The following is a 27,132-nucleotide window of genomic DNA, read 5'->3' on the forward strand; positions in this document are numbered from 1 at the left end:
ATTACCAGTGTGCTCCATTGGGCCGGGCTAGGTTGATTTCCTTTTGTCAAACGGTTCCATTTACTAGTTGGTGGCCCAGCTTTAGCCTTGCTAATGGCTTTACCTAGGACAGCTAGTGTGACTTTAAATACTACTGAATTTAATGTAGCAACTGTACTAGCATTACAGGTCATCTCCTAACAAATGTGTAGGGTAGGCATTGTTGCACTCCAAACAAGAGGACGGACATTGCTGACTTAGTCCAAGGTAAGGCAGCTCCTTGGAGATAGATTCTGAGTTTGGATCCAAGTCTGTATCCAAAGGGGATGTTTGTCTAGCAGGAGCATCATCCTTCCAATGAATGTGCCTAGACACAGCCAGAAAAGCATCCAAGCAACTGAATGCTTAGCAGCACTGGGCCCCTTGGAGAACCATCTCCCCAGATCCCATGTGTTCTGGAGTTGCCCCGACCCGAAAAACCAGACAGTCACCTGGCAGCTGAGACCCACACCAGCTCACCTAGGAACCAAACACAGGTCCCAGTGATACCGCCAGTTACCACTGACTAGTTCTGCTTCCTCAGATGTTGAAGTATGATATTAGAGAAGCACGTCCAGGCAGGCATATAAAGCAGGGTTTACTTAAAAAGGGGTAACATAGGGCTGGGGATGTGGCTCAGTGGTAGAGTGCTTCCTAGCATGCGTGAGGCACTGGGTTTGATCTCCAGCATCACATTAAAAAAAAAAAAAAAAAAAAAAAAAGTATTGTGCCCATCTACAACTAAAAAATATATGTATTTTTAAAAAGTGAATGATATAGGCTTCTCCCTCCCTTCCCGGAAGGGAGAAGGGGCCCTAGCCGGTATCCTGGAACCCCAAGAAGTGAAGGCGAACTGAAGGCGGTCTGGCTTCCCTTGTTCTCTGCTCTCTTCGCCTTATCTCTTTCTTTCTAGGCCCAGGAGATGCTCAGTGGGATGGCCAAAAGGTGGGAAGCCCTGGGCTGGAGAGGCCTAGTTGGAGTGATCTGGGCCGCAGGGGGTGTGATTTACAGCTCCCTGTAGGGAGGGACGATCCCTGGGGCAGGTTGCCTTAGCAACAGGTGGGCGCAGGGGCAGGTGGTCGGGACCGGGTGGAGGAAGGGCTCTGAAGGAGTTAACACGTCAATCCCTCCGTTCTCCGGTCCGACCCGCCTCCCTGCTGTCTATCTCTGGCTGCACCCGGACCCAGGAGACCCGGACCCGGGACAGGGAGAGGGTGCGGGGTTTCTCCCGCCGCAGCCGGGAGCTAGCATTTACATACAAATGAACACTGCCCCCGGGGAGAGGTGACAGCTGTCTTTCCCGCCCCGGCCCCACCTTCCGGGTGGAAGACGCGCTGGGAGCGAAGCCTCGCGGCGATCCGGGCAAGGTTCGGCCTCGGGCGCTGGGTCCGCAGCCAGAGGGTGGAGAGAGCGCTCTCTAGCCGCGGCCCCGGCCGCCGGGTGCAGCCCGCGCGTCCCCGCCGCCCGCTCGCTCCGCCCGCTTCCCGCGACCCTGCGCTCCTGTGCGCGCGCGCGCTGGCCTGTTCCTGCCACTGTCGCCGCTGCAGCCTGGGCCATGGCGACCAGCTTTCGGCTGCGGAGCTGCTGGGTCCCGGGCCTCGCGCGGGCGCCTCTAGGCCGCCTCCTCCGCCCCCGCGCCGGCTGCTCGGCGCCGGGCCGGGCGCAGCTCCGCAGCTCCGCCGGCGGCCCGGGGGGCCTCTCTGCAGCGCTGCTGCGCACCGAAAGCTTCGTGGGCGGCCGCTGGCTCCCGGCCGCCGCCACCTTCCCCGTGTACGACCCAGCCAGTGGCGCCACGCTGGGCATGGTGGCCGACTGCGGGGTGCCCGAGGCCCGCGCCGCCGTGCACGCCGCCCACGAGGCCTTCTGCAGCTGGAAGGTGGTCTCGGTCAAGGTGAGAGTGCGCCGGGTGCCGGGGGCGAGCGCTGGCCCGGGACCCGAGCCGAGCACCGGGCTTTCCTCAAAAGCGAAAACAGCCGCGACGTCTCCCTCTCGCCCTCGATTTCCTGGGATACACACTGCAGAAAGAGCAACACGAAAGGACACAAACGAGAGATAAGTTTGCAGCATCCGTGCCAAGCGCTGTGGCGGGCGGTGGAGAATGGCCTCTGCTCTCAAGTCTCTGGGAGCTCACTGTCCAGTAGGGGAGGCAGGGCACCGGCGCGCAACCCCAGGACCAGTCTTGGTGAAGGGTGGTCGGACGAAGCAGTCCGCTTAGGCCGCCTTACGGCACCGCGGACTGGGAGACAGAGGTTTTCTCGCAGTTCTGGAGGCTCAAAGTCCAAGGTCAAGGGGGCAGCCGGCTTGGTTTCTTCTGGGATCCTGCTCCCTGACTTGCAGGTCGTATCTCTTCGTGTGATGGCATTCTAATAAGAACACCAGCCCTACTGAATCAGGGTCCACCTAGAAACCTCACATTAAATGTTACCACCTCTTTAAAGACCTCATCTCCACACGCAGGCACGTTGTGATCAGGAGTCCAACATAATGATTGGGAGCAGACCCTTTCAGCTCACTTAGGTGTGAGACCCAAAGAACAAAAAAAGGAGCAAGTCAGGAACCTGTCTGTCCTGTTGGCAGAACAGAAGGAGGCTCTTTGGCCAGTCAGGCCTGGACAAGGTTAAGAGGCCGGGAAAGAGAACCAGAGGAGGGCCCTGGGTGGTTGGGGACGCAGGGCCCATTCTCAGGACTTTGGTTCTACTCTGGGTGAGGTGGGGGCCATGGCAGGGTTTTAAGCAGAGATATGATCCGATTTAGATTTTGGAAGACGCTCTGGCCATGGTGCTGAGGGACTGAAGGAGGACAGCAGAGGAAGTGGAGACCTGTTAGGAGGTGTGCTGGCAGGTTCTGCCTTAATAATGAAATTCGGAGTCAGGCTGATTTCATAAAGAAAAGAGGTTTATTTAGCAGTTTTGGAGGCTGAAAGTCCAAGACTAGGCAGCCCCATGGACTTGGCCTCTGGTGAGGGACTGATGGCAAATGGCAGTGTCCTAGTGGGAGCAGTGCAGGAGCCACTGGTCACAGGTCTGGACAGGAAGCCAGAGAGAGCTCGAGGTCCGGCTCACTCTAACCACTCTCCCTTTCAAGAACTTTACCCAAGCTCCTAGGAGAAGAGCTTTGATCCCTTCTAAGGGCACGCCTCGGGTGACCTGGGGACCTTCACTAGGGCCCACCCTCTAAGGTCACCACACCGAGGACCCAGCCTCCAGCATGTGGACCACTGGGGGACCAACCACCTGTTGGTGTGATTTAGGTGCAGATAGTGACAGAGCTAGACAGAGTGGGGAATGGTGACGACTGGTGCCATCACGGATGTGTTTTGAAGGCAGAGCCGGCTGTGTTTTTCAGCAGCATATTATGGGATATAAGAGAGAGAAGGCAGTGCTGGACCCAGGACTTTGGGCCTGAGCGACTGGGAGGATGGAGTGACCTCCGGCTGAGATAGTCCAGTGTGAGATGCACGTCGCCTGGGAGATCCACCTGGGAGATCCGTAGGACGAGCCAGTGAGGCTGTACCCAGGTGACTGGAGTTGTGAGCTGGAATTGAAACACAAGCCCTGGGCTCATGCATGTGTGGAAGGCACACCTGTGTGCATCGCATATGTTCTCAGTTGGGTCAGATCCACCTCCTGCGCCCTCTCGTATCATCTGGGTCTCAGGAGGGCTCTACTGTCACAGTGCCGGGATGCAGGGAGCTCCTTCAGTCCTGTTGGTGGTGTGGCGGCCTCAGGGCCAGTGCCAAGGCCTCTGGCCAACACTGGTAGCGTCAACGTGGTGCTAAGAGGGTGGTGTCGGTTCCCTGAGGGCCCTGGTGGTGGGAGGTGAGCAGCAGAAGCCAGGGGGACAGCAGTGGTTGCCCTCCTAGCCTCTGCGGCCTTTCTTCCTGGGTCTGTTCTCCGTGATCCAGGCCTAGGAGCATCCCCCCTTCTTGAACTGGTAGTTATTGGAGGGCTTGTAGGATAATGCATTGATTTCCTAATTGATTTCCTATGGCTTCCTAAAAGTTTTCCGTAAATTCAGAAGCTTGAAATGATACAAATTTATTCTCATGCAGATTTTTTTTTTTTGTGTGTGTGTGTGTGTGTGCATGTGGTGCTGGGGATCGAACCCAGGGCCTTGTGCATGCAAGGCAAGCACTCTACCAACTGAGTCATGTCCCCAGCCCCTCGTACAGTTTTGGAAGTTAGAGGTCCAAAATGCTGGGGAGGGCTTTGTTCCTCCTGGAAGTCCCAAGGACAGTCCATTTCCCTAGAAGCGGCCGGTGCACCTTGACCCATGACCGTCATCCCTCCAGCCTCTGCATCCATTGCCACATAGCGCTCTCCAACATTGACAACATTGACACTGACCCTCCTGCGTCTCATGGTTCTCCTGACTGCAGTGAGTCCACCCAGATGGTCCAGGATAGTCTCCCTACTTCAGGGTCCTTGATCACATCTGCAAAGCCCCTTTTGTCATGTTAGGAAACAGTCATGGTTCCAGGGACTGGGGCTTGGACATCTTTGAAGGCCATCACTGTACCCCACCACAGCCAAGTACTGTTCTCGGTGCTATACCTGTGTTGGATTTGATCCTTTGGGTGGCCCCTGCAGTAGACTGATTCGTGTCGTGGGTGAGGAGATGGCTGAGAGAAGCCACAGTGCACCATCCTCGCCGCTTCCTCCCAGTGGGGAGCTGGAGTCGGGGGCCCCATGTGCCCGTCCATCATCCCACCTCTCAGGAACCCTGAGTCTTGCACATCCGCACAGCCCCTGGCTCAGATCGTACACACGGTCCCCAGATCAGGATGGTTTAAGCCGGGATTATTCAACTTCTCACTGGTGTGTGAGTGATGTGCATCCAGTGGACACTGAACTTGGGATTCCGAGTTGTGATCTTCTCCCAGGTAGCCGTATGCAGTGGGACATTGTCTCTGCTGATACTGGGTAGCAACAGTGAGGGAGTCACATTCCCTAGCAGACACGGTACTCTCCAGCACACTATGTGGCTCTTTCCACTTCCACTGGGTTTATGTGTAGAAAGCACAATTATAGATTGAGACGCGTGTGTATTAGTTTTCTACAGCTGCTGTAACAAAAGGCTGTCAACTGGGAAGCTTAAGCAACAGACACTTAGATCTCCGGTCTGGAGGCAGGAAGTCTGAGATCAAAGTGTTGGCTGAGTCCAAAGGGTTGTGGGCTTCGAGGGAGGGACTGTTCCCGGCCTCTCTGCTGGGCCTGTAGGTGGCTCTTTCCTGGGATCTCTTCACATCATCCTGGTAGGTATGTTTCTGTGTCTGTTTCCAGACTTCTTTCTGTAAGGACATCAGTCATACTGGATGACCTCATTTTACCTTGAACCTCTCATGAGACCAGTAAGGTGTGGGGGTTAGGACTCCACCACCCCTGTTTTGGGCACAGTTATTCACGGCATGCCAAGGGCTCTGCACACCACCTTCAGGTGGCTCCTGCCTGCGCAGGTCCATGTGTTCAGTCTGCAGAAGCCCCCTCTCCTTACAGGTCCCTCGCTTTTCTGTCCTTGTCTTCTGGGACTCCGCCTGATGTCTATTCACAGCAGTTTGTTTACTCAGATATTTAATCTACTTCTGAGCCAGGCCTCCAAGATTTTAGTATTTCATCCCTCTCTCTCCCAGAGTAACCCGGGGCACGCAGGCCCGTGGTCAACAGATTCTTCACTGGTGCTTCACGGAGCGCGGATAAGATGTAATTACCCTACTGACACAGCTTTTGCCTCTTCTCCAGGATTTTGTGTCTTTTACTACAATTTGAATTTTTTCCCCCTAAGATGGGTCGCCCAGACTGGCTGGTCTGAAACTCCCAAGCTCCAGCAGCCCTCCCACCTCAACCTCTTAAGTAGCTGGGCACCTGGCCCGGCTAAAAAATAGTAATAACTTTAAAAGTAGGAGACTGGGGCTGGGGATGTGGCTCAAGCGGTAGCGCGCTCACCTGGCATGCGTGTGACCCGGGTTCGATCCTCAGCACCACGAACAAACAAAGATGTTGTGTCCACCAAAAACTAAAAAAATAAATATTAAAAAATTCTCTCTCTCTCTCTCTCTCTCTCTCTCTCTCTTTCTTTAAAAAAAAAAAAAAAAAAGTAGGAGACTGTCCCTTCGTGTGGTAAAGTTGATCTGTTTCCCATCAACGGTGCTAGCTGTCTCCACAAGACTTTTGTGATTTATGGCTCCGAGTACCTTGGGCACAACTTAATATTGGTCTGTGTCATACCCTATCAAAGAAGGCCCATATATGTCTCCCCAAGTGTAGGGCTCTCCAGAGAAACAGCCAACAGGACCTAAACAGGGATTCGTGGGGAGAGAGTTACCATGAGAAGGAACCTCGTGAGGGTGGAGGCCCAGGGGCGCCGGGGTGAAGTTCCAGTCTAGAGGCCCCAGAACGGGGCGCGCCTGCCCCAGGGCAGAAGATGAGGTCCCAGAGACAGCGAGTTGGCCTCTCCTTCCCCTTCCTGCTCTGTCTGGTCCTCAGTGTTGAATTGGCCCAGGTGCTTTGGTGAGGGCCGGCTTTCTTGACCGTCACCAAGCCAAACGCTCCTCTCTTCTGGACACTCACAGCTGTCGGCACCCCGCAGCCCAGCGACACTGGCCCCGGATGCAGCCCCTGCCGCCCTGTGGGTGCTTCAGGGGGTCTCTGTCTTGCAGGTGACATTTCATCCCCCTCTGCCTTGCTCTGTTTCAGGAGAGGAGCTCACTGCTTCGGAAATGGTACGACTTAATGATGCAGAACAAGGGCGACCTGGCCAAGCTGATCACAGCGGAAAGCGTAAGTATAGGTCCCGCCACGGCACCGGACGGACTGCCACGGAAAGTACAGACCCAGCCTTTGGGAGCCTCTCCCCCCCCCCCCCACCCAGTGCTGCTCTGGGGCTGGAGAGCACTTGACTCCTTGTCTGCTGAGCAGAGGCCAAGTGCCTGGGCCTGGCGGGCACATCATAAAACAAAACTTGAATGTTCTAGTTTATTCTTTGCTGATCTGCAGAAATTGATTTTGTCGGGAGCCACGTGAATTCTCCTTTTGCACCCCCCAGGTCTTCCCTAAGTGACGGCTTTGATGTGTCCTAGATTTCGTGTGTTTCTAAGTGCACAGTAGTCCCCCCTTGCTGTGAAGAGCGGTTTCACCCTGGGTTCCACCCCGAGGAGGTCTTGGAAGGAGGAAACCTTAGAAGGCGCAGGGCCAGTCAATCCTAACTTGTAGGCACATTGAGACCGCGCACGCCCTGGTGGCCGGGGGCCACTCTGCTCTCTGGACTCACCCGTCAGGGGTTTCCCAGCAACTCTGTGTGTCATCGTGGGGGCTTCTCACTCCCTTGCCACCCTGAGGGATTCAGGAGGCAGAGCGTGTCCTTTTCTGACTCCGTCTAGGGGAAGCCGCTGAAGGAGGCAGAGGCAGAAGTCCTGTACTCGGCCCTCTTCCTGGAGTGGTTTTCAGAGGAAGCCCGCCGCATCTACGGAGACGTCATCTACCCCAGCGCCAAGGGCAGGAGGGCCCTGGTGCTCAAGCAGCCCCTGGGAGTGGCTGCAGTCATCACCCCGGTGAGTGAGAGGCAGGAGCAGCAGGCGGGGCAGGTGGGGTGGGGTGGGGTGGGAAGTAGTGTCCTTCCTCCTGCCAGGTGAGCGCCTCCAGTTTGGTTTCCTGGTTGCTCTGTGGGATGCGGAGGTGTGGGGCCCTCTGGGATAGGCCAGCTGTGGTGACAGGAGTGGGAGGACATGTTTGGCAGTGCGTGTGGGAGGGGGATGGCCTGCAGGAGGACCTGGAGGACCTGGGCTTTGTGACTCAGCATGAGGGCTTCCTAGCGCCTGGCCTAGCACCTCTGAAGAGATCTGGGTTTCACCATTTTGTTTGCTATTTTCTTTGGGGGTGGGGGGGTGCATTACTGGGGATTGAACTCAGGGGCACTCAACCACTTGCCCACGTCCCCAGCCCCATTTTGTATTTTATTTAGAGACAGAGTCTCACTGAGTTGCTTAGCACCTCGCCATTGCTGAGGCTGGCTTTGAACTTGCAATCCTCCTGCCCCAGCCTCCCAGGCTGATGGGATTACGGACGTGCGCACTTTTTAACGTGCCTTTGTTTGGAAAATTTTTGTTTAACTTGGGGTCCTCACAGTAGCAGAGCATCTGAGCACTTACCGGCAGGGTTGGAGGGCAGAGGCTGCGAAGTACGGCTCAGCGTCCGCCTGGTTGGGACCGCCACGCGCTGCCTGCACAGCAGCCCTCCCACCCCACTGTCTCAGGCCTTCTCTCCAGCACCTGCCGCGGGTCAGGAGGCCACTGTCGCTTCCTGCTCAGCACGGGTGCCCATGGGGTCCTCCCTCCTTTGACCTGACGGTTACTGTTTACCAGTCATGTGACCATGGGCAGGTTCCGGGTCTGTTGCCTCAGTTTCCCCAAACCTGTAAATGAGGACAGCAGTAACTCTGACCTCACCGAGATGCGATAAGGATTGGATTATGGTTTTGAAGTGCTCAGAACAATAACCGACGTAGACTAAGTCTATGTTTGTTTGTCAGAGTGAAATGGCTTTATAGATATGTGACGTACATCATAGATATCCTAGCTATCTAGATACGGAGATGTATATTATAGATATCGTAGCTATCTAGATATGCAGGTGTCTCTAGAGTCTACAAAGTGTATGTAGAAGGAAGTCATAAATCATATGCCATTTTCAATATCACAACCCTAATATCGCCTGCCAAGGACCTCAGGACAAATCCAGCCTACTGCTTGTGTTTTTAAATAAAGTTTTATTGGGACACACCATGTCCATTTGTGTACTTCTCTTTGGTGACTTTCCTGATTCAACTGCAGAACTGAGCAGTTGGGAAAGAAACTAGATCCCACAACGTCTAAGAACCTTACTGGCCCTCTGCAGAAGACACTGGTCCAGAGAGTTGTACTGTGTCATATTCTAAAACTGCTCCCTATCTTTATGAACCTTTCCCTCCCGGCTCCCTCAGGTTGGCGGGGCCAGGTGTTCTGAGGTCCCCTGGGCAGCTGGAGAACAGGTTTGCTAGTCAGTTGTGCAAGGAGGTTTGTTGACTGACTTCCTGCCCTGCCTTCCCCTGGACTGTCCAGGCAGCTCTCAATGTGTGCTCTGCTCTTTTGATCCCAGTGGAATTTCCCCAGCGCCATGATCACCCGGAAGGTGGGGGCCGCCCTGGCAGCTGGCTGCACCGTGGTGGTGAAACCTGCAGAAGACACGCCCTTCTCCGCCCTGGCCCTGGCCCAGGTGAGCCTCTGTGCTGTGCGGACAGAGTCCAAAGGGGGCAGGCCGAGCAGTCTGCAGCCTCCTTCTCTGCCTGTGTCTCCCACTGCGTGGTGTTTTAGTCCTCTGGAAGTCAAGTCAGATACTCTCTTTCCAAAAAAAACTAGATGGGGGTTTCCTTGTACATTCAGACCATGTGTTCTTTAGGCCACCCTAAAAATGACATTTATCCGTCATCTTCATTAAACGGGCACTAAAATGTGGGCATGTCTCACACTTAGAAGCGCACAGGCTTTCTCTTTCTGTCTCTTGTTGTTAGTGGGGATGGGACCCAGGGGTGCTGTCCCACTGAGCCACAATCCCAGCATCGTGTGTGCGGCCTTTAGGGTTAATGAGCCAATACTGACCGTCATCAACGTATTCAGGTTTTCTCACTTTTCACCTTGTGCTCTTCTCCTGTTCTGGGATCCCGTCCTGGTCACCATGTGGCATTTGGATGTCCCGTCTCCCCAGGCCCCTCTGGGCCGGGAGAGTTGCACTGCCTGCACCCACACTGTCAGGGCTGTGCCTGTCCACGCTCCTGCCTGCTGTGTGCAGGGGCCCTTCTTGCTCCTGTCCTCGGCTCTGCGGGCCAAAGATGTCTACTGGACTCTCCTCTGAATCTCCTCTCTTGGGAAAGAAGTCCAAGGTCGCTAAACAGAAGGTGGCATTGAAACTCGTTCCCTAGGAGATTTTATCTTAATGACATTTGGCAGCACATTGATACTGGCGTCACTTTAGCACTAGTAAGAGTCTTATTTTAGTTCCAAATATATGTAATTGTGCGGGCCGAGATGGTACCCAGGGCCTCACTTATCTTAAGCACGTGCTCTACCAGCAAGTTACACGCAATCCTCCCAAATATGGTTTTTTTCTGTCCCAAAAATCAGCTTAGGTTTTCACAGTACCTTTAGATTAAACATCTATTTCTTTCTCTTTTCCCAGTTTGATGATTTGTGGCCATGTGTTTCTGTTTCTCTGTAGCTTGCAAACGAGGCCGGGATCCCGCCCGGCGTGTACAACGTGGTCCCTTGCTCTAGGTCCAAGGCCAAGGAGGTGGGGAAAGCACTCTGTACTGACCCACTGGTGTCCAAGATCTCCTTCACAGGGTCCACGGCGACAGGAAAGGTATGCGATTCAAGTCCCAAAGAAAGTAAGTTCGTTCTAGCGTTTTCTTTACATAGCGTAAAACAGCAGCTTACCCTGAGCTCTGTGTGTAGACAGGTCCTAGCTCCAATAACGTCGTGTCTGAGCGCCCCCCGGAGGCCCCTGGCCATCGTTGCATGGTCCTCCCTGTTGGGGTGCTCGTGGGCTCCAGGTCCACAGCAGCTAAGGAGCTGGACAGCAAGCTTCCCCGACTCCTGCTCACCAAGCGGCTGCAGGCTCTCCTGTGTGTGCTCTCCAATCCTCAGTGCTTGTTTCTTTCACAAGCTGGATTGGCGATTCCAGGAGCACAGGTCTAATGCTGAAACGGGTGTCTTAGAACTGAAAAAGGTGTGGCAGCACAAGGGAACTTACAGACGTGGAAAGGTCTTTTAACAGTTTATTTTTTCCCCTAAATGTTGAAAAGGTCTTTCCTCAAGACACCACGTGTGTGCCTCTGAGTACATTTTTATTTATCCTTTTATGTGTTTTCAAAAGAGAAAAATGTCAGGGCAGAACCAAAGTTGTTGTTGGCCGTGTTTCCAGACAGTGTGCTCCGCTCTCCGAGTTTACATGAGCATGAATGTGCATGCACTCCTGCGAGATGTGCCATAAACACGCACATAAACACGTAAAAATGATGCCAACCTAAGCTGAGAGTTTTTATGAAACTGGTCACTTTTAGAAAGCACGAGGAGCAGGGGTGAATAATGCGATGGTGTAGAATTCCCAGCATAAGCCATTTGTCACCCCATAGACTCACACTCAGGGGTGGCCTCTTGGAATTCCATCATTCCTATCAAAACAGGAACTTTAGGTCCAGAAACTGCCTGCAGATGTCACTATGAGGTGGCCGGAGAGCCGGGGACGAAGGGCTGCCAACCTCTGCCGTTCCACCCTGAGACCCAGGAGCTGGGCAGCAGCACCCACCGTGGGGGCTTCTCCAGTTACTCAGCAACGTCGTCACCTGTCCGGACTCCAGGAATCCTCCAACCAGGGTCCCCCCAAGCCCGGCTCTGCTTCTCTTCTCCTAGGACAGCCATCTGCCTCAAGTGACGCAGGGAAAAGTGACAATATGGCCAAAAAAATGACGGGGCTGGGTGTTGTCCAGTGGTCCAGCACCGATCTGCAGTCTAGTGCCTCCCTGAAGTGACCTCACAGACCATCAGCACTAACCCCTGGTCCTCGGGCGCAGTCTCACTGTCCACTGGGGCACAGGGTGACCTCTGCTGGACAAGCCTGAGCTGTTCCCACCTCCTTCTCAGGCAGCTGCCTCCCCTGGCCCTGCTGAGGGACAGCACTCTGCACCTGGCCTCCCCCACACAGAGAAGGAGCCAGGAGCAGTCATTGAGGGAAACGGAACTTCCCGGCTGGCGGGTGAGGTGACCCAGGCATAGAAGGGAGCCGGACCAGTCGCATCCCTCCTGAGGATGTCGGCAGTGGGAACCGGGCCACGAGGACTCACTAGGAGGGGCAGGGGTGGGGGCAGTCCTGGGGGCTGTGGCCGGCCAGAGCAGGCAGCCATGCTCCAGGAGGCCGAGGCCGAGTGGGGAGAAGATGCTGTCAGAGAACTCAGAGCAAGCGATGTGGGGGACAGGCACCACGGAAGGGCCTGTGCCCGGGGCTGGTGGAGGTGACATGGAGGCCCAATGGGGACCCCGCAGTGAGGATCCTCATCACCCTGGTGCAGACTCAGCATTTCTTAAGAATTCAAAAGGGAACTTGGGTCCACTGACGAAGTCTGTTTGATCTTTCAACTGTGCTGCTTGTGGGATGGCAGCTCCTGGGTGGCGCGTCTGATGGCTAGAATGGCACAGAGCAGAACCAGGGCAGGTGCATCTGTCACACATTCTGAATTTCTACCCAGGGCCCTGTCACAAACCTGTGGCCTCAGCATGCACGTCACAGGGGGCTGTGTCCTGAGAGCAGCCTGGGCCTGTGAGCACCACCCATGCCCCTGAACTGTCTCAAGCATTTCTCTTTCTCAGCTTTGACTGAACCAAGACCTATGTCTTATCATAAAGAATTTAAACATCCTGAGCAGCTTCTCAGCCCTTGAAATCTCTTACTGGATATTGAGTCTAATCGTTGTATCTACCAAAAGCCTTACACTCATGCATTGAGCTGACAGGTTTACAAATTTATCTTGAGGGATTAGTCACAATGCTTTTAAGTAGCAAGGAATTGGAAATAACCTGGATGTCCAGCAGATGGGGGTGGATAAATATGCTATGGTACAACCATACAGTGGAATACTAGGCAGCCATCTAAAGAAATGTTCTAGAAACAGGCATGCTGACATGAGAAGATTTGCATAAGCAGATACTACATTAAAGGGGCAAGATGTACAGAGTTTTGAACATGTTAACAAGTTCCCTAGGTTCCTGGGGAAGATAAAGCAGGTTGGAAAACTATTTCTTTCTAACCATATTCTTTGTGTGTTAAAAAAGTACGTATGCGTGCGTCTGGATTTGGAATACATACCAAACTGTTTCCAGTGGTAATCCTTAAGTTGTGGCGTTCTGGGTGGTTTTATTACCCTGTTCCTGTGTTCCGGATTTTAAGATGCAGCCGCAGCTGTGTGGCTCAGACAGCAAGACGGTAGCGCTGACCTTGAGAGCCTGGCGCTACCTGGTCCCCGACTCCTCCTCCCCGCTATAAGTAACTACTCCTGCTGCCCTTGTCTTCCCGGCTCTTCATCAAGTACAAGCAAATAGGAAGGCACACTCTCATTTCTCCCTCTCCTTGTGCGATCGTCTTTCCAGACGCGCTGCGTGCACCCTCTTTTCTTCTTGGCTGGGTGGCTTTGTAGACGAAGGCTGAGCGCCTGGCAGCTGATTGGCGCTCACCACGCTCTCCCCCGCCCGCAGGTCCTGCTGCACTATGCCGCAGACTCTGTGAAGAGGGTCTCCATGGAGCTGGGCGGCCTGGCCCCGTTCATTGTCTTCGACAGCGCCAACGTGGACCAGGCCGTGGAAGGGGCGCTGGCGTCTAAATTCAGGAACGCTGGACAGGTGAGTCCTGGGGCGTAACTCAGGGTTTGAGGGAGCAGGTGTGTGTGTTCCCCCTCTGCTGCCTCCCCCGCTCCCGAATCCCACACCACTCATTCTCATTTGATTATTCGGGAGACATTTAGGAGGCACCTTCTTCCCAGGGACTGCGTCAGGCATGGATAGTCCAAAGGGAAAGGAGGCAGACTCTAGCTTCATGAGCTTCCTGGACCTGATGGTTCTTGTTCTCCTCTCTCTGCCCTTTCAATCTGATTGCTTTCATAGGTTTCCATCCAGTGAGGGCCTGTCTTCACTTAACTGATGCAGTCATCTCAGATGCGAAGCAGCCTTTAACAGCCAAGGTCTGAGGCCCAAAGTCCTTATTTTTGGTACTGGAAACTGAACCCAGGGGTGCTTGACCACTGAGCCACAGCCCCATTCCTTTTTATTATATTTATTTTCTATTTTGAGACAGGGTCTCCCTAAGTTGCTTAGGGGCTAAGTTGCTGAGACTGGCCTTGAACTCATGTCCTCCTGCCTCAGCCTCCCTAGTGGCTGGGAGTGTAGGTATGCCCCAGTGCACCCAGATAGTCCCTTAGTCTTAAGAGAAAGAAGATAGAAAAATATCAGGACAAAACCTGGAGAAACTCACAGCCCTACTGCCTCCAAAGACCTGCCTGGGCCTCATTCTTCCTGAGATGGGGCATCAGAGGTACCAGATGCAGGACACAGGGGCAAAGAGCTGGACTGTGCCCGGACATGTCTTGGGAGAGTGGAGGCCGAGCTCACATCTGATAGGAAACCCTGGAATTTCTGATCTGGCAGTGACCTTTCAAGTCATCTGATATAGATCTTGCATTTTCCTGATGAGAAACTAAACTGGGGGTGGTGGCTGTGGCTCAGTGGTAGAGCACTTGCCTAGCATGTATGAGGCACTGGGTTCCATCCTCAGTGCCACATTAAAAAAAAATAAATAAAAATAAGGATATTGTGTCCACCTGCAACTAAAAATATTTCAAGAAAAGAAGAAAGAAACAAACTGTTAAAAGACTGGGTAACTGAAGGGTCACTGAGCCAGTGGTCCTACCCCGTCCCCAGCTTTATCCATGTAGTTGCATGGAGTCTAGCTTCTTAAGAAATATACTTAAGCATTTGGCCTTAAAAGTATCATCAGTAAACCTGGTGCAGGGGCACACACCTGTAATCCCAGTGACTCAGGAGGCTAAGGGAAGAGGATCACAAGTGAAGGCCAGCCTTGGCCACTGAGCAAGACACTGTCTCGAAAAATGAACAGCACTGGGGATGTGGCACAGTGTGCCAGATGAGCTCAAATGCCAGCATTTAAAGTAAATAAATTACACATATATATATCTGAACATATGCATCACCAATAAGCATTTTTAAATGTTTCTCCAGAAACAGAGTCAGGGTTCCGGAAGGTCCCGTGTGAGAATGGGTGCTGTTTGCTGCTCCCTGTACACAGCTTGCACCTTGCCGTGGCCTTGAGCTTACCTCCCCCTTCAATGTCAGTGTAGATGCGTTTAGAGTCCGGCAGGTTCCCTCTGCAGACACAGAATGCCACCTGCCCAGCCTCCAGTGGACTGTGCGCTTGTCTCTGGGCCCAAGTGCCCTGGGAGGTGGGCCCTGGGAAGTGGTTCCACAGCGAGGCGGCAGGCAGCTGCAGCGAGGTTCCTGGTTGGACCAACCGCTGTCCAGCTGACCCTGGGCCTGTTTTCCTCTTCCATCTAGACCTGTGTTTGCTCGAACCGATTCTTGGTGCAAAGGGGGATCCACGACTCCTTTGTCAAAAAGTTTGCCGAGGCGATGAAGAGGAACCTGCGTGTGGGCAATGGATTTGAGGAGGGGACCACCCAAGGCCCACTGATTAATGAGAAAGCAGTAGAAAAGGTGAGTCCACCTTCGTCTGTGGAGTGACTTCTGCGGTTTCAAATCCAGAGCCTGGCTGAGCAAGTCGCCTTAGTGAGGTGGGGAGTCGGCAGTTCCACGGCTGGCGCATCCCCTGGCCTTCGGCTTCTGTGGCTGTCACGATGGGGGTCCTGTGAGATCCACCGAGGGTCCTCTCGGCCCACCTGAGCTTTCCGCCACAGAGGGGTCAGTTTCCTGGATGATGAAATGCCCTTCCAGAAGCGTCCTTGAGCAAAGCACCCGGGGCGCAAGGAGGTTGGACGGCACTCTGGCCAGTGTCCAGTGTGTTGCCGTGGGTGGCTCCAGCAGGACCACCTGCGTCTCAGAGGTGACTTTGGCTCCTAGGACACGCACGGGTTACTGCTGGTCTAGTGAAGGCAGTTTATCCTCGTTCAAATCCTAAAAGTGGTGACTCTCCCCGCTGCTGTGCCCTTTACCACTGGAGCTGCCCCCCGCCCCCCAACCACCACCTTCATGTGTCTACCCAGGGCCCTGGTTTTGGGTTTAGCTTGGTTCTGCTAGTGCTGGGATGGAACCCAGGGACTGGAACGTGCTGGGAAGTGCTCTCCACCGAGCTGGGCCCAGCCCAGCACCTGGTCTCAGTGCCTCGGGGGGTGCTGAGTGGGCCCTCTGGGAGCCGGTGAGCGTGGCGCTGTGGCCCTGGAGGGTGCTGTGCGCTGGGACTTCCCAGGAGCTGTCGCAGGACTTCCATCGCAGTGGAAGGAGGCTGGGTAGAGAGGGCGCTGTTCAGAAACAATCTTTGGGGCTAGGATGGAGCTCCGTGATAGAGCCCCCCCCCCCCCCCCCCCCCCCCCCCCCCCCCCCCCCCGGCCAGCATGCAGGAGGCCTGGGTTCCACCACCAGCACCAAACAATAAACAAAAATAAATGGAAACAATGGGTCGGGTTGGCTTTGGCCGACAGACCTTTACAGACCCTTAAGGAGTAGATCCCGAGGAAAAGACCTTTCCGTGACATTTCAGAAAAGGGCAGGAAAGGGCCCGTGGGGGAGAGGGAGAGGGGTGGGGGAGAGGGGTGGGGGAGAGGGGTGGGGAGAGGAGTCAGGGAGAGGGGTGGGGCTGGGTCGGTAAGTAGAGTTGTTTCCCAGCTCCAATCCTGGAGCAGGCCCTGCGGGCTAATGGGCACCCTGCGAGGCGCAGCAAGACGTGCCCAGGCCTGTCTGGGTCTCTTCTGAACCTGAGCTGGGGGAGGACTCCAAGGGGGCAGAGGCTGTGAGGGACCTCTGTGGGCAGCAGGCTGAGTCCGCCACGCGGGGCAGATGGAGGGACCCAGAGGCGCGTTTGGGACGCGGCCTTCTGGAGTGGAGTGGGGTACAGGAGGGAGGGTGGAGCAGGCAGACCACCGGGGCCCTCTCTGGGTCATGGCACTCCGCCTCTCCCCGCACAAGACGGCCCCTTGGCACTTCTAAGGTCACGCAGTCTGCCCTGAGGGATGAGACTGCACTTAGAATGTGCCAGAACAAAATGAAGGTGCCGCCAGAGTGGAGCTGCGCAGAGTGCGGGAAAGCCCATCCCAGGAGACTGCAGCGGAGGAGTGCGACCCAGGAGCGGGGCAGGCGGCAGGGCCAGGCAGGGCAGGCGGCCGGGGCGGCCAGCGGGTGAGGGCCTGTGCCATTGCTCTGCAGAGCGGTCTCCCAGGGCCCAGGCGGTTCTCTCGGCCTCTGTGAAGGTGAGGGGAACCGGTCACTGCTCTCTGGGGCTCAGACGTTCTAAGAGGTGGTGTCATTTGGAAGGTGACCTCCAGCAGCCCCCAAGCGCCCTCTCTCCCGTCACACAGGTGGAGAAGCACGTGAGCGATGCCGTTTCCAAAGGGGCCACCGTGGTGATGGGCGGGAAGCGCCACCAGTTCGGAAAGAACTTCTTCGAGCCCACGCTGCTCAGCAGTGTCACCAAGGACATGCTTTGTGCTCACGAAGAGACGTTCGGGCCTCTGGCACCAGTTATCAAGTAAGACCCAGCCCGCAGGAGGCCCCGGAAGGAAGGGAAACTACAACCTGGGGGGAGATGGCCGGGCCATTCTGAGGGCCAGGGGGGCCGCGGGGTGCAGGGGGCCAGAGCTGCACTGAGCAGATTGACGCGCAGGCTTCAACCTTTAAATTTAGAAAGCAGAATTTACCTACTTCTTGCTTTCTGCTGAACGCCCTCCTCCTCCTCCTCTTCTTCTTTTCGTTGCTGCTGTTGGTATTGAGATTCGACCCAGGGGTGCTTTACAACTGAGCTGTGTCCCAGCCCTTTTTATTTTTTATTTTGAAACATGGTCTAACTAAGTTGCTTAGGGCCTTGCTAAATTGCTGAGGCTGACCTCAAATTTGTGATCCTCCTGCCTCAGCCTCCTGAGCTTCTGGGATCACAGGAGTGCACCACTGCACCCGGCCTTCCTCCCCTTCTTAATGGAGAACGTCCTCTGAGGGCTCTTCCATGGCAGTCTGTAGGATGGACACTCAAGTGACCTCCGTGATCTTTCACCTTATGTTTACGAGTAGATAGTGGCTTGTGGATGAAATTCCAGGTTCCACACTGAACTGGCACTCAGGCCTCTGAACCTCCAGAGCTGTGGCTGAGAGATGCCATTCTGCCCCTTCCTCCTTGAAGGGGACCCACCTTTTTTCTTGGGGACCTGGAGGTGTTCTCTTGGCCCCTGATGCCCTCACGGGTGCTGCAGTGACTCTGGTTTGGTGCCCTGGGCTTCTTCAGGCTGCGTTCTGATGCCTTTCTTTGGTATCTAAGGTGTCTGTTCGGTCCTGGGAAGTCCCCGGCCGCTGTTTCTCCCTGCCTTGTCCTTCCTGCCCTGACCCTGTGACCCACACGCCCAGACTCACTTCACTCCTACTCTGCACCAGCCTTGCTGCCGCCCGCCGCCCGCGAGGCCCCTCCCTCCGCAGGCCTGGGGTTCAGGGGCACCCTGGCTCTTCCAGCTGGTGCCCCTCAGTCCCCACCTCGCCAGCCCTCTCCCCACCCCGGCTCCTCCTGCTTCGCGCTCTCTCACCTGCTGTAGGTCTGTCCTTTTCTGACATTGTCACCTGCTGTCTTGTGGGTCTTCCCTTCCTCTGATGTCTTGCTTGGGCTGTGGTCAAAGCTCAGCCTCCCTTTGTGCTCAGGCTTGGAGGCAAAGCCTCTCACCTCAGGGAGCGGGAGGACGTCTTGTGTTAAATCCTGAGTCGACACCCCTGCTCCTCGCCACCCCCCAGGGCTATTTTGCAGTTGCCTCTAATGGACCAGGGAAAGGAGCCTGCTGGCCTCTGCCTGTTTTGCCCTGGCTGGTGTGCCAGCTGGGCTGGGCACTGGCTGGGTCCCTTGCAACTGCCCCTTGGTACCTAGCACAGACCCAGAGCCAGCCCTGCAGATGGGACCAGCTCACAGTCACAGGAGTGGGGGAGGTGCAGCCCACGCCCGCTCCCCAGGGCATGTTCCCCCGGAGCTGTGCCCGGAGCCGTGCCCTGAGCTGCTGTGGAGGCGTTTTGTGAGCCCTGGTTTCTGTCCCTCCTCGGGTATTTCCAGCTTTGGCCCTCAGCTGCGCTCCCCTGGCTGTGCCGTCTTGTCCAGGGCCCGAGGTCTGTCTTCTCTCCCCGCTGCCAGCCTGTTCCATCTTGCTCATGAAGTTTCTCCACTGTTGGAGAAAAGGGTCACTTCTTTGTTTTAATGACGACGCTTTCCCTAGAATGAGAACTGGACGCTTTCTCAGGAACCTGGAAGGATGCCTTGGCTACAGGCTGTGCCGCCTCCTCCCAGCACCCCCACTGCCCGCCCCCAGGTTAACTCTTCTGGGTCAGCTGCGCCCAGCCACCAGCCCTGCAGAGACTGCGGCCCGCCCCGCTGACAGACTTCTAAAATTAGAATCGGGATGCTTAGAAACTGTGGCAGATGCAATTCTGGAGTGACAGAAAATTGCCACTCCAATCTTGTTCCGAAATAAAAGGATGGCGCTGGGCGAGCCCACGAGGGCCCTGGCACGTGGGCACAGCACCACGGCGAGCTCCGTGGTAGCGGGTGGCAGAGCCACTGAGAACCTGGCCTGGGTCTCTGAAGGGGGCTTTCTGCCCTGTTGGGCCTGCTTCTGCGCAGCGGGGTGGTCACCCCTCTGGGGAGCCCCCAGGCCAGGACTCCCTTCCCGTGGGACGCTGTTTGGTGGTATTGCCTGCCTCGCTGTTTCCTTTTCTCCTACAAGAGACGAGGGTCCCCTGGGGGGTGCTGGCCGTGAACACCGAGTGGCCTCGGCGATCGCTACCGCTCTCTGCCCTGGGGTCCCTTTGCGGACCTCGGACCCCTTGCCCTGATCTGGGAAAGAGGTCGGGGTTCTTCATTCTCCCCCTAGAGTTTGCTCCTGACCGACTCTACCTCCGGCAGGTTCGACACGGAAGAGGAGGCCATCGCCATTGCCAACGCCACCGAGGTCGGGCTGGCAGGTGGGTGTCTGTCCTGGTCTGCCCCCATTCCTGGGCTCCAGCAAATGCCTCACTGTCTTAGACGCCACCAGGGCTTCGAAAGGGACACTTCAGCAGGGTGTGTGTGTTTTCCAAGTGGCGAGGGTGGCTTTGTGCTGCTCACGTCTCTCTGTCCCCCGTGGCCCGCATTTGGGAGCCGTGGTTGGAGCTGGGGAGCAGTGGAGAGGAGACCAGTGCAGGCGTTGAGGGTGGAGGTCACGCGCACCTCCAAAGTCTCGGGTGCTCAGAGGCACGATGCCCAGAAACGCCAAGCGCTCTCTCTTCATTTGGCCCCACGCCTAAAGCCCGCACAACTAGGCAGCCTCCGACCCTGGGCATCGGCAGGAAGTGTGGCAGACAGAGAAAGGAGCGAGAGCGCCTGCAGCTGGCCTCGTGGACGGCTGCTGCTCGGTCTAGACATGGCCAGGTGCCACAGCGTGTCCCTGTAACCCCGGGAAAGTCAGTGTTGGCGTCCACAGTGAGGCCGAGCTTCCTGGAGGACAAGCTGTGGCGCTGCAGGTGCCCCTTGTCACCGGAGGAAGAATCAGCCTCTGTGGGTCTCCTGGCCACACCGCACCCAGGTCAGCTCCACGGTAACTGGAGCGAGGCGCCTGCCCTGGGCTTCTGCAGGACGTTCCGTCCTCCCTCTTCCCTCCCAGTGGGATGAAGGTGGAGGAAGCCTCACCCTGAACGAGGTCGAGAACGAGGGGCAAGATCACCAAGATCACCGTGCGGTTTGTGGGGGAGAGAGCCGGGCAGAGGGAACCCAGGGAGATCAGGAGCAGAGTAAGAAAGGGTAGGAGAACTTGGTGGGGAGTTCGGAGACACGGTTAGAGACGGGCCTAAGAGGTGCCGGTTCAGCCCCCATGGGGAGAGCTGACCGCCCACTGAGGACAGAGCCGTGCTGCTGGTCCACGAGGAGGGGAGGGGGTGTGGCAGGGAGTGTGTGGCCACCCAGCCGGTGTGCAGGATGGCAAGGAGCAGAGAGAGAGCCTGGCCAGCGGGGAACAGAAGCAAAAGGGGATTTCCTGGTGCCAAGATGAGGAGGGCACGGGACCCACTGGGGCTTTGCCAGGGAGCGGGGAGGACTCGGGCAAACAGTGGTCAGTGGGCATCAACTTCAGACGTGTCTCTGATGGACGCTCCACGGGTCACCCGTGTCCTTTCATCCCGCCACAGGCTACTTTTACTCTCAGGACCCTGCCCAGATCTGGAGGGTGGCAGAGCAGCTGGAGGTGGGCATGGTGGGCGTGAACGAAGGGCTGATTTCCTCCGTGGAGTGCCCTTTCGGTGGGGTGAAGCAGTCTGGCCTGGGGCGCGAGGGCTCCAAGTACGGCATTGACGAGTACCTGGAAGTCAAGTACGTGTGCTACGGGGGCCTGTAGCTCCTCGCTTGTTGGAGATCAGTAAAGGAGGCTTACCCACCCTCGGGACCTGCCCTCCATTCGTTAAGGGGCTCGGCCATTAGAGTCGTGACTTCTCACGCAGCCAGTCTTCGTGATCTTTAATCAGAGGCAACCCCCACCCTGCCATCTCCTAATGAGGGACCAACACAAGCCGCCCACCTGTGGCTGCAGACCCCAGAGAGCCAGGCCGGGGTCTGCAGAACAAGCCGGAGGACTCCACGTGACCCGTCCACCTGAGGGCAAGGCGCAGTGCCCAACAGACCCGCCCTTTGGGGCCACATAGCCAACCCCTGCCTGTCAGGGGCCACGGCCGGCTATCAGCGTGAGCCCCGAGCACTTGCAAGGAGCCCCCGGAGTACGATCAGCAGTGGGTGGGCCCAGCATCCCCTTCCCCAGCCAGCTGAGCCCTGGAGGTACTGTGTATCCAGAGGGGCTGCGGCTGAGGCTGGTGGGTCACCATTGAGAGCGTTCGACTGCAGCCGGAATCGCCTGTTCCACCGTGTGGCGCGGGAGCGCGTCTGTCCCAGGTCTGTGTGTAGACGGGAGCCTTCCTTGACCCTGGTCCTGCCTCAGCTTCACGTTGCTCCCCAAGCCCACTCTGAGAGCAGGATCGGTGGAGGCGGCTCGTGCAGTGGAGCCTCGCTGTCCCCTCCTGCTCCTGCCCAGGAGCACTCCTGAGTCCAGGACGGCGTCATGCAGGTCACCTGGGCCTGAGCGGAAGTGACTTGCAAGAAAGGGAACGTGCAGGGTAAGCACCGGAGCCACCTCTGAGCAGCAGCACTGCCCTGGGCCCAGAGAGGCGCACCCACCCACCCAAGCCCAGCCTGTTTGTCCTGGTGCCGTGCACTCTTGCACTTCCAAAGGGAAAAAGCACCTTCACCACCGTAATCTCGAAGGAAGAGAAGGTGCCAGTCCACGGTGTGGAGGAGGCTCAAGGCCTAGGATTTCAGGCACCTTTTACCTAGTAACCCCATTTACAGTTCAGCATACGAACCACCCCTCAAATTCCCTGTGACTGATGTTGGTGCTCACTCTGAAGAGAAAACTGGCCGTTCCAGCTCCTTCCTCCCCTTCTCATTATGCGTAGAGGCCCCTCAGTTCACTGGTAGTAGCAGGGAGACATGAATGAAAACAGTGCTGGATGCAGCTGCTCCTGAGCTCCACCCAGCACCCTTCACTGAGCACAGGCAGCTGCAGCTGAGTAACCAAGTGCAGAAAGTCCCACGCATACGGGATGCCTCCAGTCCTGCAGCTGCTGCACACCTGGCTGGGGTAGTCTTTGCCATGTGCCCAACCCCAAAGGAGAATCAGAACTCTGCCTTCTGGTGACACTGCCCAGGCCTGTCAAGAGGCACGCCCAGCACGTTGACAGCTAATTTCTGCTCCTCGCTGTACAGTGTTTGGTGGTTTTATAGAAGGCCCTCATTGCTTAAGATTCCTGTGCATCCATCCTTTTTCTATTAAGAAAGCAAATGCCCTGGTGTTGTTTTTAGAAGTAGAATACCAATGCTGAAATGTCCAGAGGAAAACCTTAAAACACACTTTCAACCCTGTAAGCAGGGAGAAATTTTGAGTTTTCTTGCATATTTGGCCAGAGACTCACTGTAATCTCCATGATCAATTCTGTAGTTAAATAGTTTGGGGTGGGGCTGGGGTTGTGGCTCAGAGGTAGAGCCCTGGACTAGCATGTGTCAGGCTCTGGGTTTGATCCTCAGCACCACAGAAAATAAGATAAAGGTATTTTGTCCACTTACAATTAAAAAAATATTTTTAAAAAATAGCTTGGGGTGCTGGGAACATTGACTCAGTGGTGGAGCTCAGAATTAGCATGCTTGAGGCCCTGGGTTCAGTGCCCAGCACCACCAAAAGAAAAAAAAAAATTCTTTTTGAAAAAGAAATAACTTACTGTTAAGTAAAATGTTTCTGGGTTGCGGGATAAAAGAGAAGTGTGTGGTTTTGGGGGGTTTTGCCTGTTTGGGGATGGGGTCTCACTGTGTTGCCCAGGCTGGCCTCAAACTTCAGGGCTCAAGTGATCCTCCAGTCGCAGCCTCCCAAGTAGCTAGGACTCAGGCATGCGCCACCAAGTCCATCTAAAAGTCATTTTAAATGAATGTTTTGTTAGTTTTTAGTAATGTAACCACATGTTAGATGTGGACAGATGGTATATATGAAATAGAAAAGGACCATTAGACCAGGGTTGGCAAACCACTCACCAGGTGTGACCTGCCAACTGCTTTTGTACAACCCATGAACTAAGAATGTGTTTGTATTTTCAAAAGATGGGGGAAAACGCACAGCAACAGTGTTTCATGACACCTGGAAACTGTAGGAAATCCAGACTTCAGAGTCCATCAGTGGAATCTTCCTTTGTGTTGTGGTCTGTGACCTCTGGCCTGGCAGGGCTGAACAGGAGAAGGCGTTGAGCCTACAGAGTCACTAGTCATCTCCCCCAGGAACGCCCAGGGGCCATACTGTGCAGTGTGCTTCTCTGGCCTGGCTCCCCTGGGTTCTCAGCAGGGGCTCCCCAGCAGTTACCCCTGACTCCCTTCCTCCAGCTGGGCAGCTTTCCCCCTGTAAGAGCTGATCCTGTCTGTGCCTCTGTCCGGGTGGATCTTTATTTTTAAAGAGGGCTGCGTGAAAATAAAGATCAGAGCACCACGTGGACAAGCCTATTGTACTGTGAACCACCGACACATGAACTTGGACCTGAAGTTCAAGTTCTGTGGGATTCTTTCCCCTGAAGGCAGGAGGTGGTACAATCAGCCCCCCATCAGCTAGTTCCGTAGCACTTTACTTGAATAATACTTAATGCTGTGATTGTGCCATGCTGCACTTTGTGAGCTAAAACTCGGGAGTAAGTGTTAGTGTGAAATCCGTAAACCCTTTGGTTTCTAAACGTGTGCCATGACTTACTTTCTGCTTCTTGACGGCGTACGCCTCACTCTCCAGCCAGCCGACTTCGTATGTGTGCCAATAAATGCTGAATTAGCACAGCTTCCCTCGAGTGTTGAGAGGTCTGGTTGTTTGTTTAGTTCTTTCCCTTGGCAGGTCACTGTTTTTACTGGACAGTCCTGGGCCAGCGTGGATGTAGTAGATAACGCTCCTTCCCCGGAGACCGACCACTCTCCACTGAGCCCCTGAAGGCGGGGCTTTGTGCTTAGGCATGTTTGCTGACCTGGACTGAGAATCCCCGCGGCAAGTCAGGTGCTGCCCGGAGCCGCCCGTCTGCCTTCCACACACCCCACTACCAACCACTTGTTCAAGGGCTGTTTCTGGTTTGGCTTGGGGAAAGCACAGGACTCCGTAGTGTCCACATGTGACCTCTGTGTGTGACTAACAGTACCCTAGGTATGTTTTCGGATCTAGAAACAGCACACAGATGGGACAGATTGCATAGCTCATTTTGGCTCTGGTCCAAGTCTGGTCCAAGGTCAAGGGCTGCATTTGGTGATGGCCCTGCGGGCAGAGTTCCTGGCAGCAGGGGTATCACATGACAAGTGACCTACCCAAGCTGGCTTTTAGACCAGACGGGCAGAGCAGTCCACCCTGGAGGGCAGAGCCCTAGTCACAGGGGTCCCCCTCCAGGCCCGCAGGGCCCCGCCTCAATGTCCTGACTCAGTCCTCCCCCTGTGCACACGGGCCGCCTCCTGGAGCACTGGGGAGAGAACGTCCCCCGTGAGCTGGAGGAGCCCTTGACAACCCATGTCAACACCCCTTCGGTTCCAGGAACATGTGTCAACCCACCTTCCATTGCCGAGGCAAACACCCAAGGTAACCAACAAGAGGAAGGATGTTTGGCTCACAGTTTCAGAGGCGCCCGTCCACCGTCTGGCCTGCTACTTCTGGGCAGTGGTGAGGCCGCCGTTAGGGCGGCAGGACCCAGTGGAAGGAAGCCGTTCACCACAGTGACCAGGTGCAGAGAGGGAAAGGGGCCCGGTGACTTCCCCACCAGGCCCACCTCCTAAACGGCCCCCAGATAGTGCCACAGGCTGGGGACCAAGCCTTCAGCGCGTCCTCTGGGACACACACAGAAAGCACAGTTTGATCCCCAGGGAACTGCCCAGAGCTCCTAGCAGGATCGACAGTGGCCAGGGGCCCTTTGTTTGCCCACCTGCAGTAGAGCACTCACTCACCATGCATGAGGCACTGGGTTTGATCCTCAGCACCGCATAAAGTAAAATAAAGACACTGTGTTCACCTATAACTAAAAGATAAACATTACAAAAAAGATTTTTAAAAACTTGGGTGTACAGAGTATGACTCTATTTTATAGGAAACTCTAGAACATTCAAGCTAATCTGTGTTGATGTCTAGCGGAGGGAGGGATTGCAAAGTCCATAAGGAAACTTTTGGGAGTGGACATATCTGCTCACTGGCTGGACAGTCGTGTTGGATCCACAGGTGTGCACGTACTGCAGAACCTATCAAATCACAAGCCTTAGGTAAGCACAGGTTATTGCAAGTGTGTTATGCCTCAATACACTGTTTTTTAAAGCCAGCTTTGTTACTGATCCAAGTGCAGTTTAGTATCTGCGACGGAATCTCACCACCACCCCCGGCACTGCCAACCTTCGCCAGCAGGGGGCACACGGCCGTCAATGGCAGCGCGGCCTCTGGCTGGGGCCCCAGCTCCTCCAGAGCCTGTCCCCGGGGTGGGAGAAGCAGGGGTCCTGCACTGCAGCCAGGGCTTTCTTGCTCTGTTCTCTGTAGAAGGTCAGACAGTGAATATTCTAAGAGTTTGCAAACTGTTTTGCCAAGACTTCTTGCCTTGTCCATAGCACAGAGCAGCCAAAGGTCCAGGTAAGCAAATGCTGGGTGGAGGTGTTCCAGTGAGGGTCTCCAGACACAACCCAGCTTCATACAGTTCATGTGATACAAAGTATTTTTTCCCCAACTGTTTGAAAACACAAAAACCATGCCCTTGGGCTCCCAGGATGTGCAACAAGCTACCGCCCACAGTTGCTGGACTTCCTATCCAGAGAAGCCTGCAGCCTGAAGAAAATATATTTCCCCTAAAAATAAGGCTTACAGAAGACAGGCCCCTCTATTTAATTAGCAAGATGTTTAATAGTGTTACATTAGAAGGAATAGCTTGTCAATACACTGGGGAGATAATGCATTTTAAAAAATAGAGTCAAGACTTAAAACCGTCCACCACAGCTTGGTCACATCGGAAAGAGGGGCTCTGGCCCTGGCCTCCTGCCAGGGAGGCGTGTCTGTCCCCATGTGCAGTGATGACTTGTCTGGCCTCACTGTGTGCTTTTAAGCAGGTTCTGTTAGCATGCTCAGCCTCTTAGTGCTTTGGGAGTGACTCCTGTTCTAGGGTGAGGATTTTCCCCTTGGTTTTGCAGTGCTGGGGAGCGCGTCCACGGTCCTGTGCGTGCGAGTCGAGCCGCACCCCCAGCCCTTCTCTTTATTAAATCTAATGCAGCCACTCATGAGCGTGTCTCCCTGCGAGCCCTGCAGCCGCTCTCTCCCCCTTGCCCACAGCTCCTATGGCGCTCTGCCCCCTGGGGACCCTCGTGATGGGCAGCAGGAGACGGCGTGCAGGGGGTCGTCCCACCTGGTGCTCTCTCCTCTATGAGGGATGACAGGGACCCGCTTTCTGGTCACTTTGGTGGTGTTCACTTTGGTTTCCCATAGATTCAAGATTCTTCTGTGGTGGAAGGGTCCCGGAGGCCAGGCTGAGGTGGCCGAGGACAGCAGGGGGTGGAAGCAGCACAGGCCAGCTCCAGGGAGCAGTGGCCCAGCAAAGCTCCCGCAGGAGGGCTGGATGGGCCAGCTGTCCCCTGGCTGTTGTCCTTGGACAAGCCCTTGATAGGACAAGGGCTTCCCTTCAGATCCAGGAGGACTTTCAGGAAGCCCAGAGGTCCCCAGAATTTGCCCTGCAAGGCAGGACTTCTCAGCGTAGTGGAAGGTGGGCCTCTGTGTTCAGTTCTTGACCCACCA

The 27,132-nt window shown here is 55.4% G+C and overlaps 1 protein-coding gene across 1 annotated transcript; it reads left to right on the plus strand.

Moving 5' to 3' along the window:
• The first annotated feature begins 1,523 nt into the window (after positions 1-1,523).
• Positions 1,524-24,187, plus strand: Aldh5a1 (aldehyde dehydrogenase 5 family member A1). The gene is made up of 10 exons (XM_076859262.2): positions 1,524-1,909; positions 6,711-6,794; positions 7,394-7,564; positions 9,147-9,263; positions 10,263-10,406; positions 13,292-13,435; positions 15,161-15,319; positions 17,134-17,303; positions 19,701-19,759; positions 20,957-24,187. Exons 1-10 carry the CDS (start codon positions 1,574-1,576, stop codon positions 21,160-21,162), a joined length of 1,590 nt encoding a protein of 529 aa, XP_076715377.2. The 5' UTR covers positions 1,524-1,573; the 3' UTR covers positions 21,163-24,187.
• Positions 24,188-27,132: the final 2,945 nt, after the last annotated feature.

The sequence above is a fragment of the Callospermophilus lateralis genome, chromosome 6 (assembly GCF_048772815.1).
Source record: "Callospermophilus lateralis isolate mCalLat2 chromosome 6, mCalLat2.hap1, whole genome shotgun sequence".
NCBI lineage: Eukaryota > Metazoa > Chordata > Mammalia > Rodentia > Sciuridae > Callospermophilus > Callospermophilus lateralis.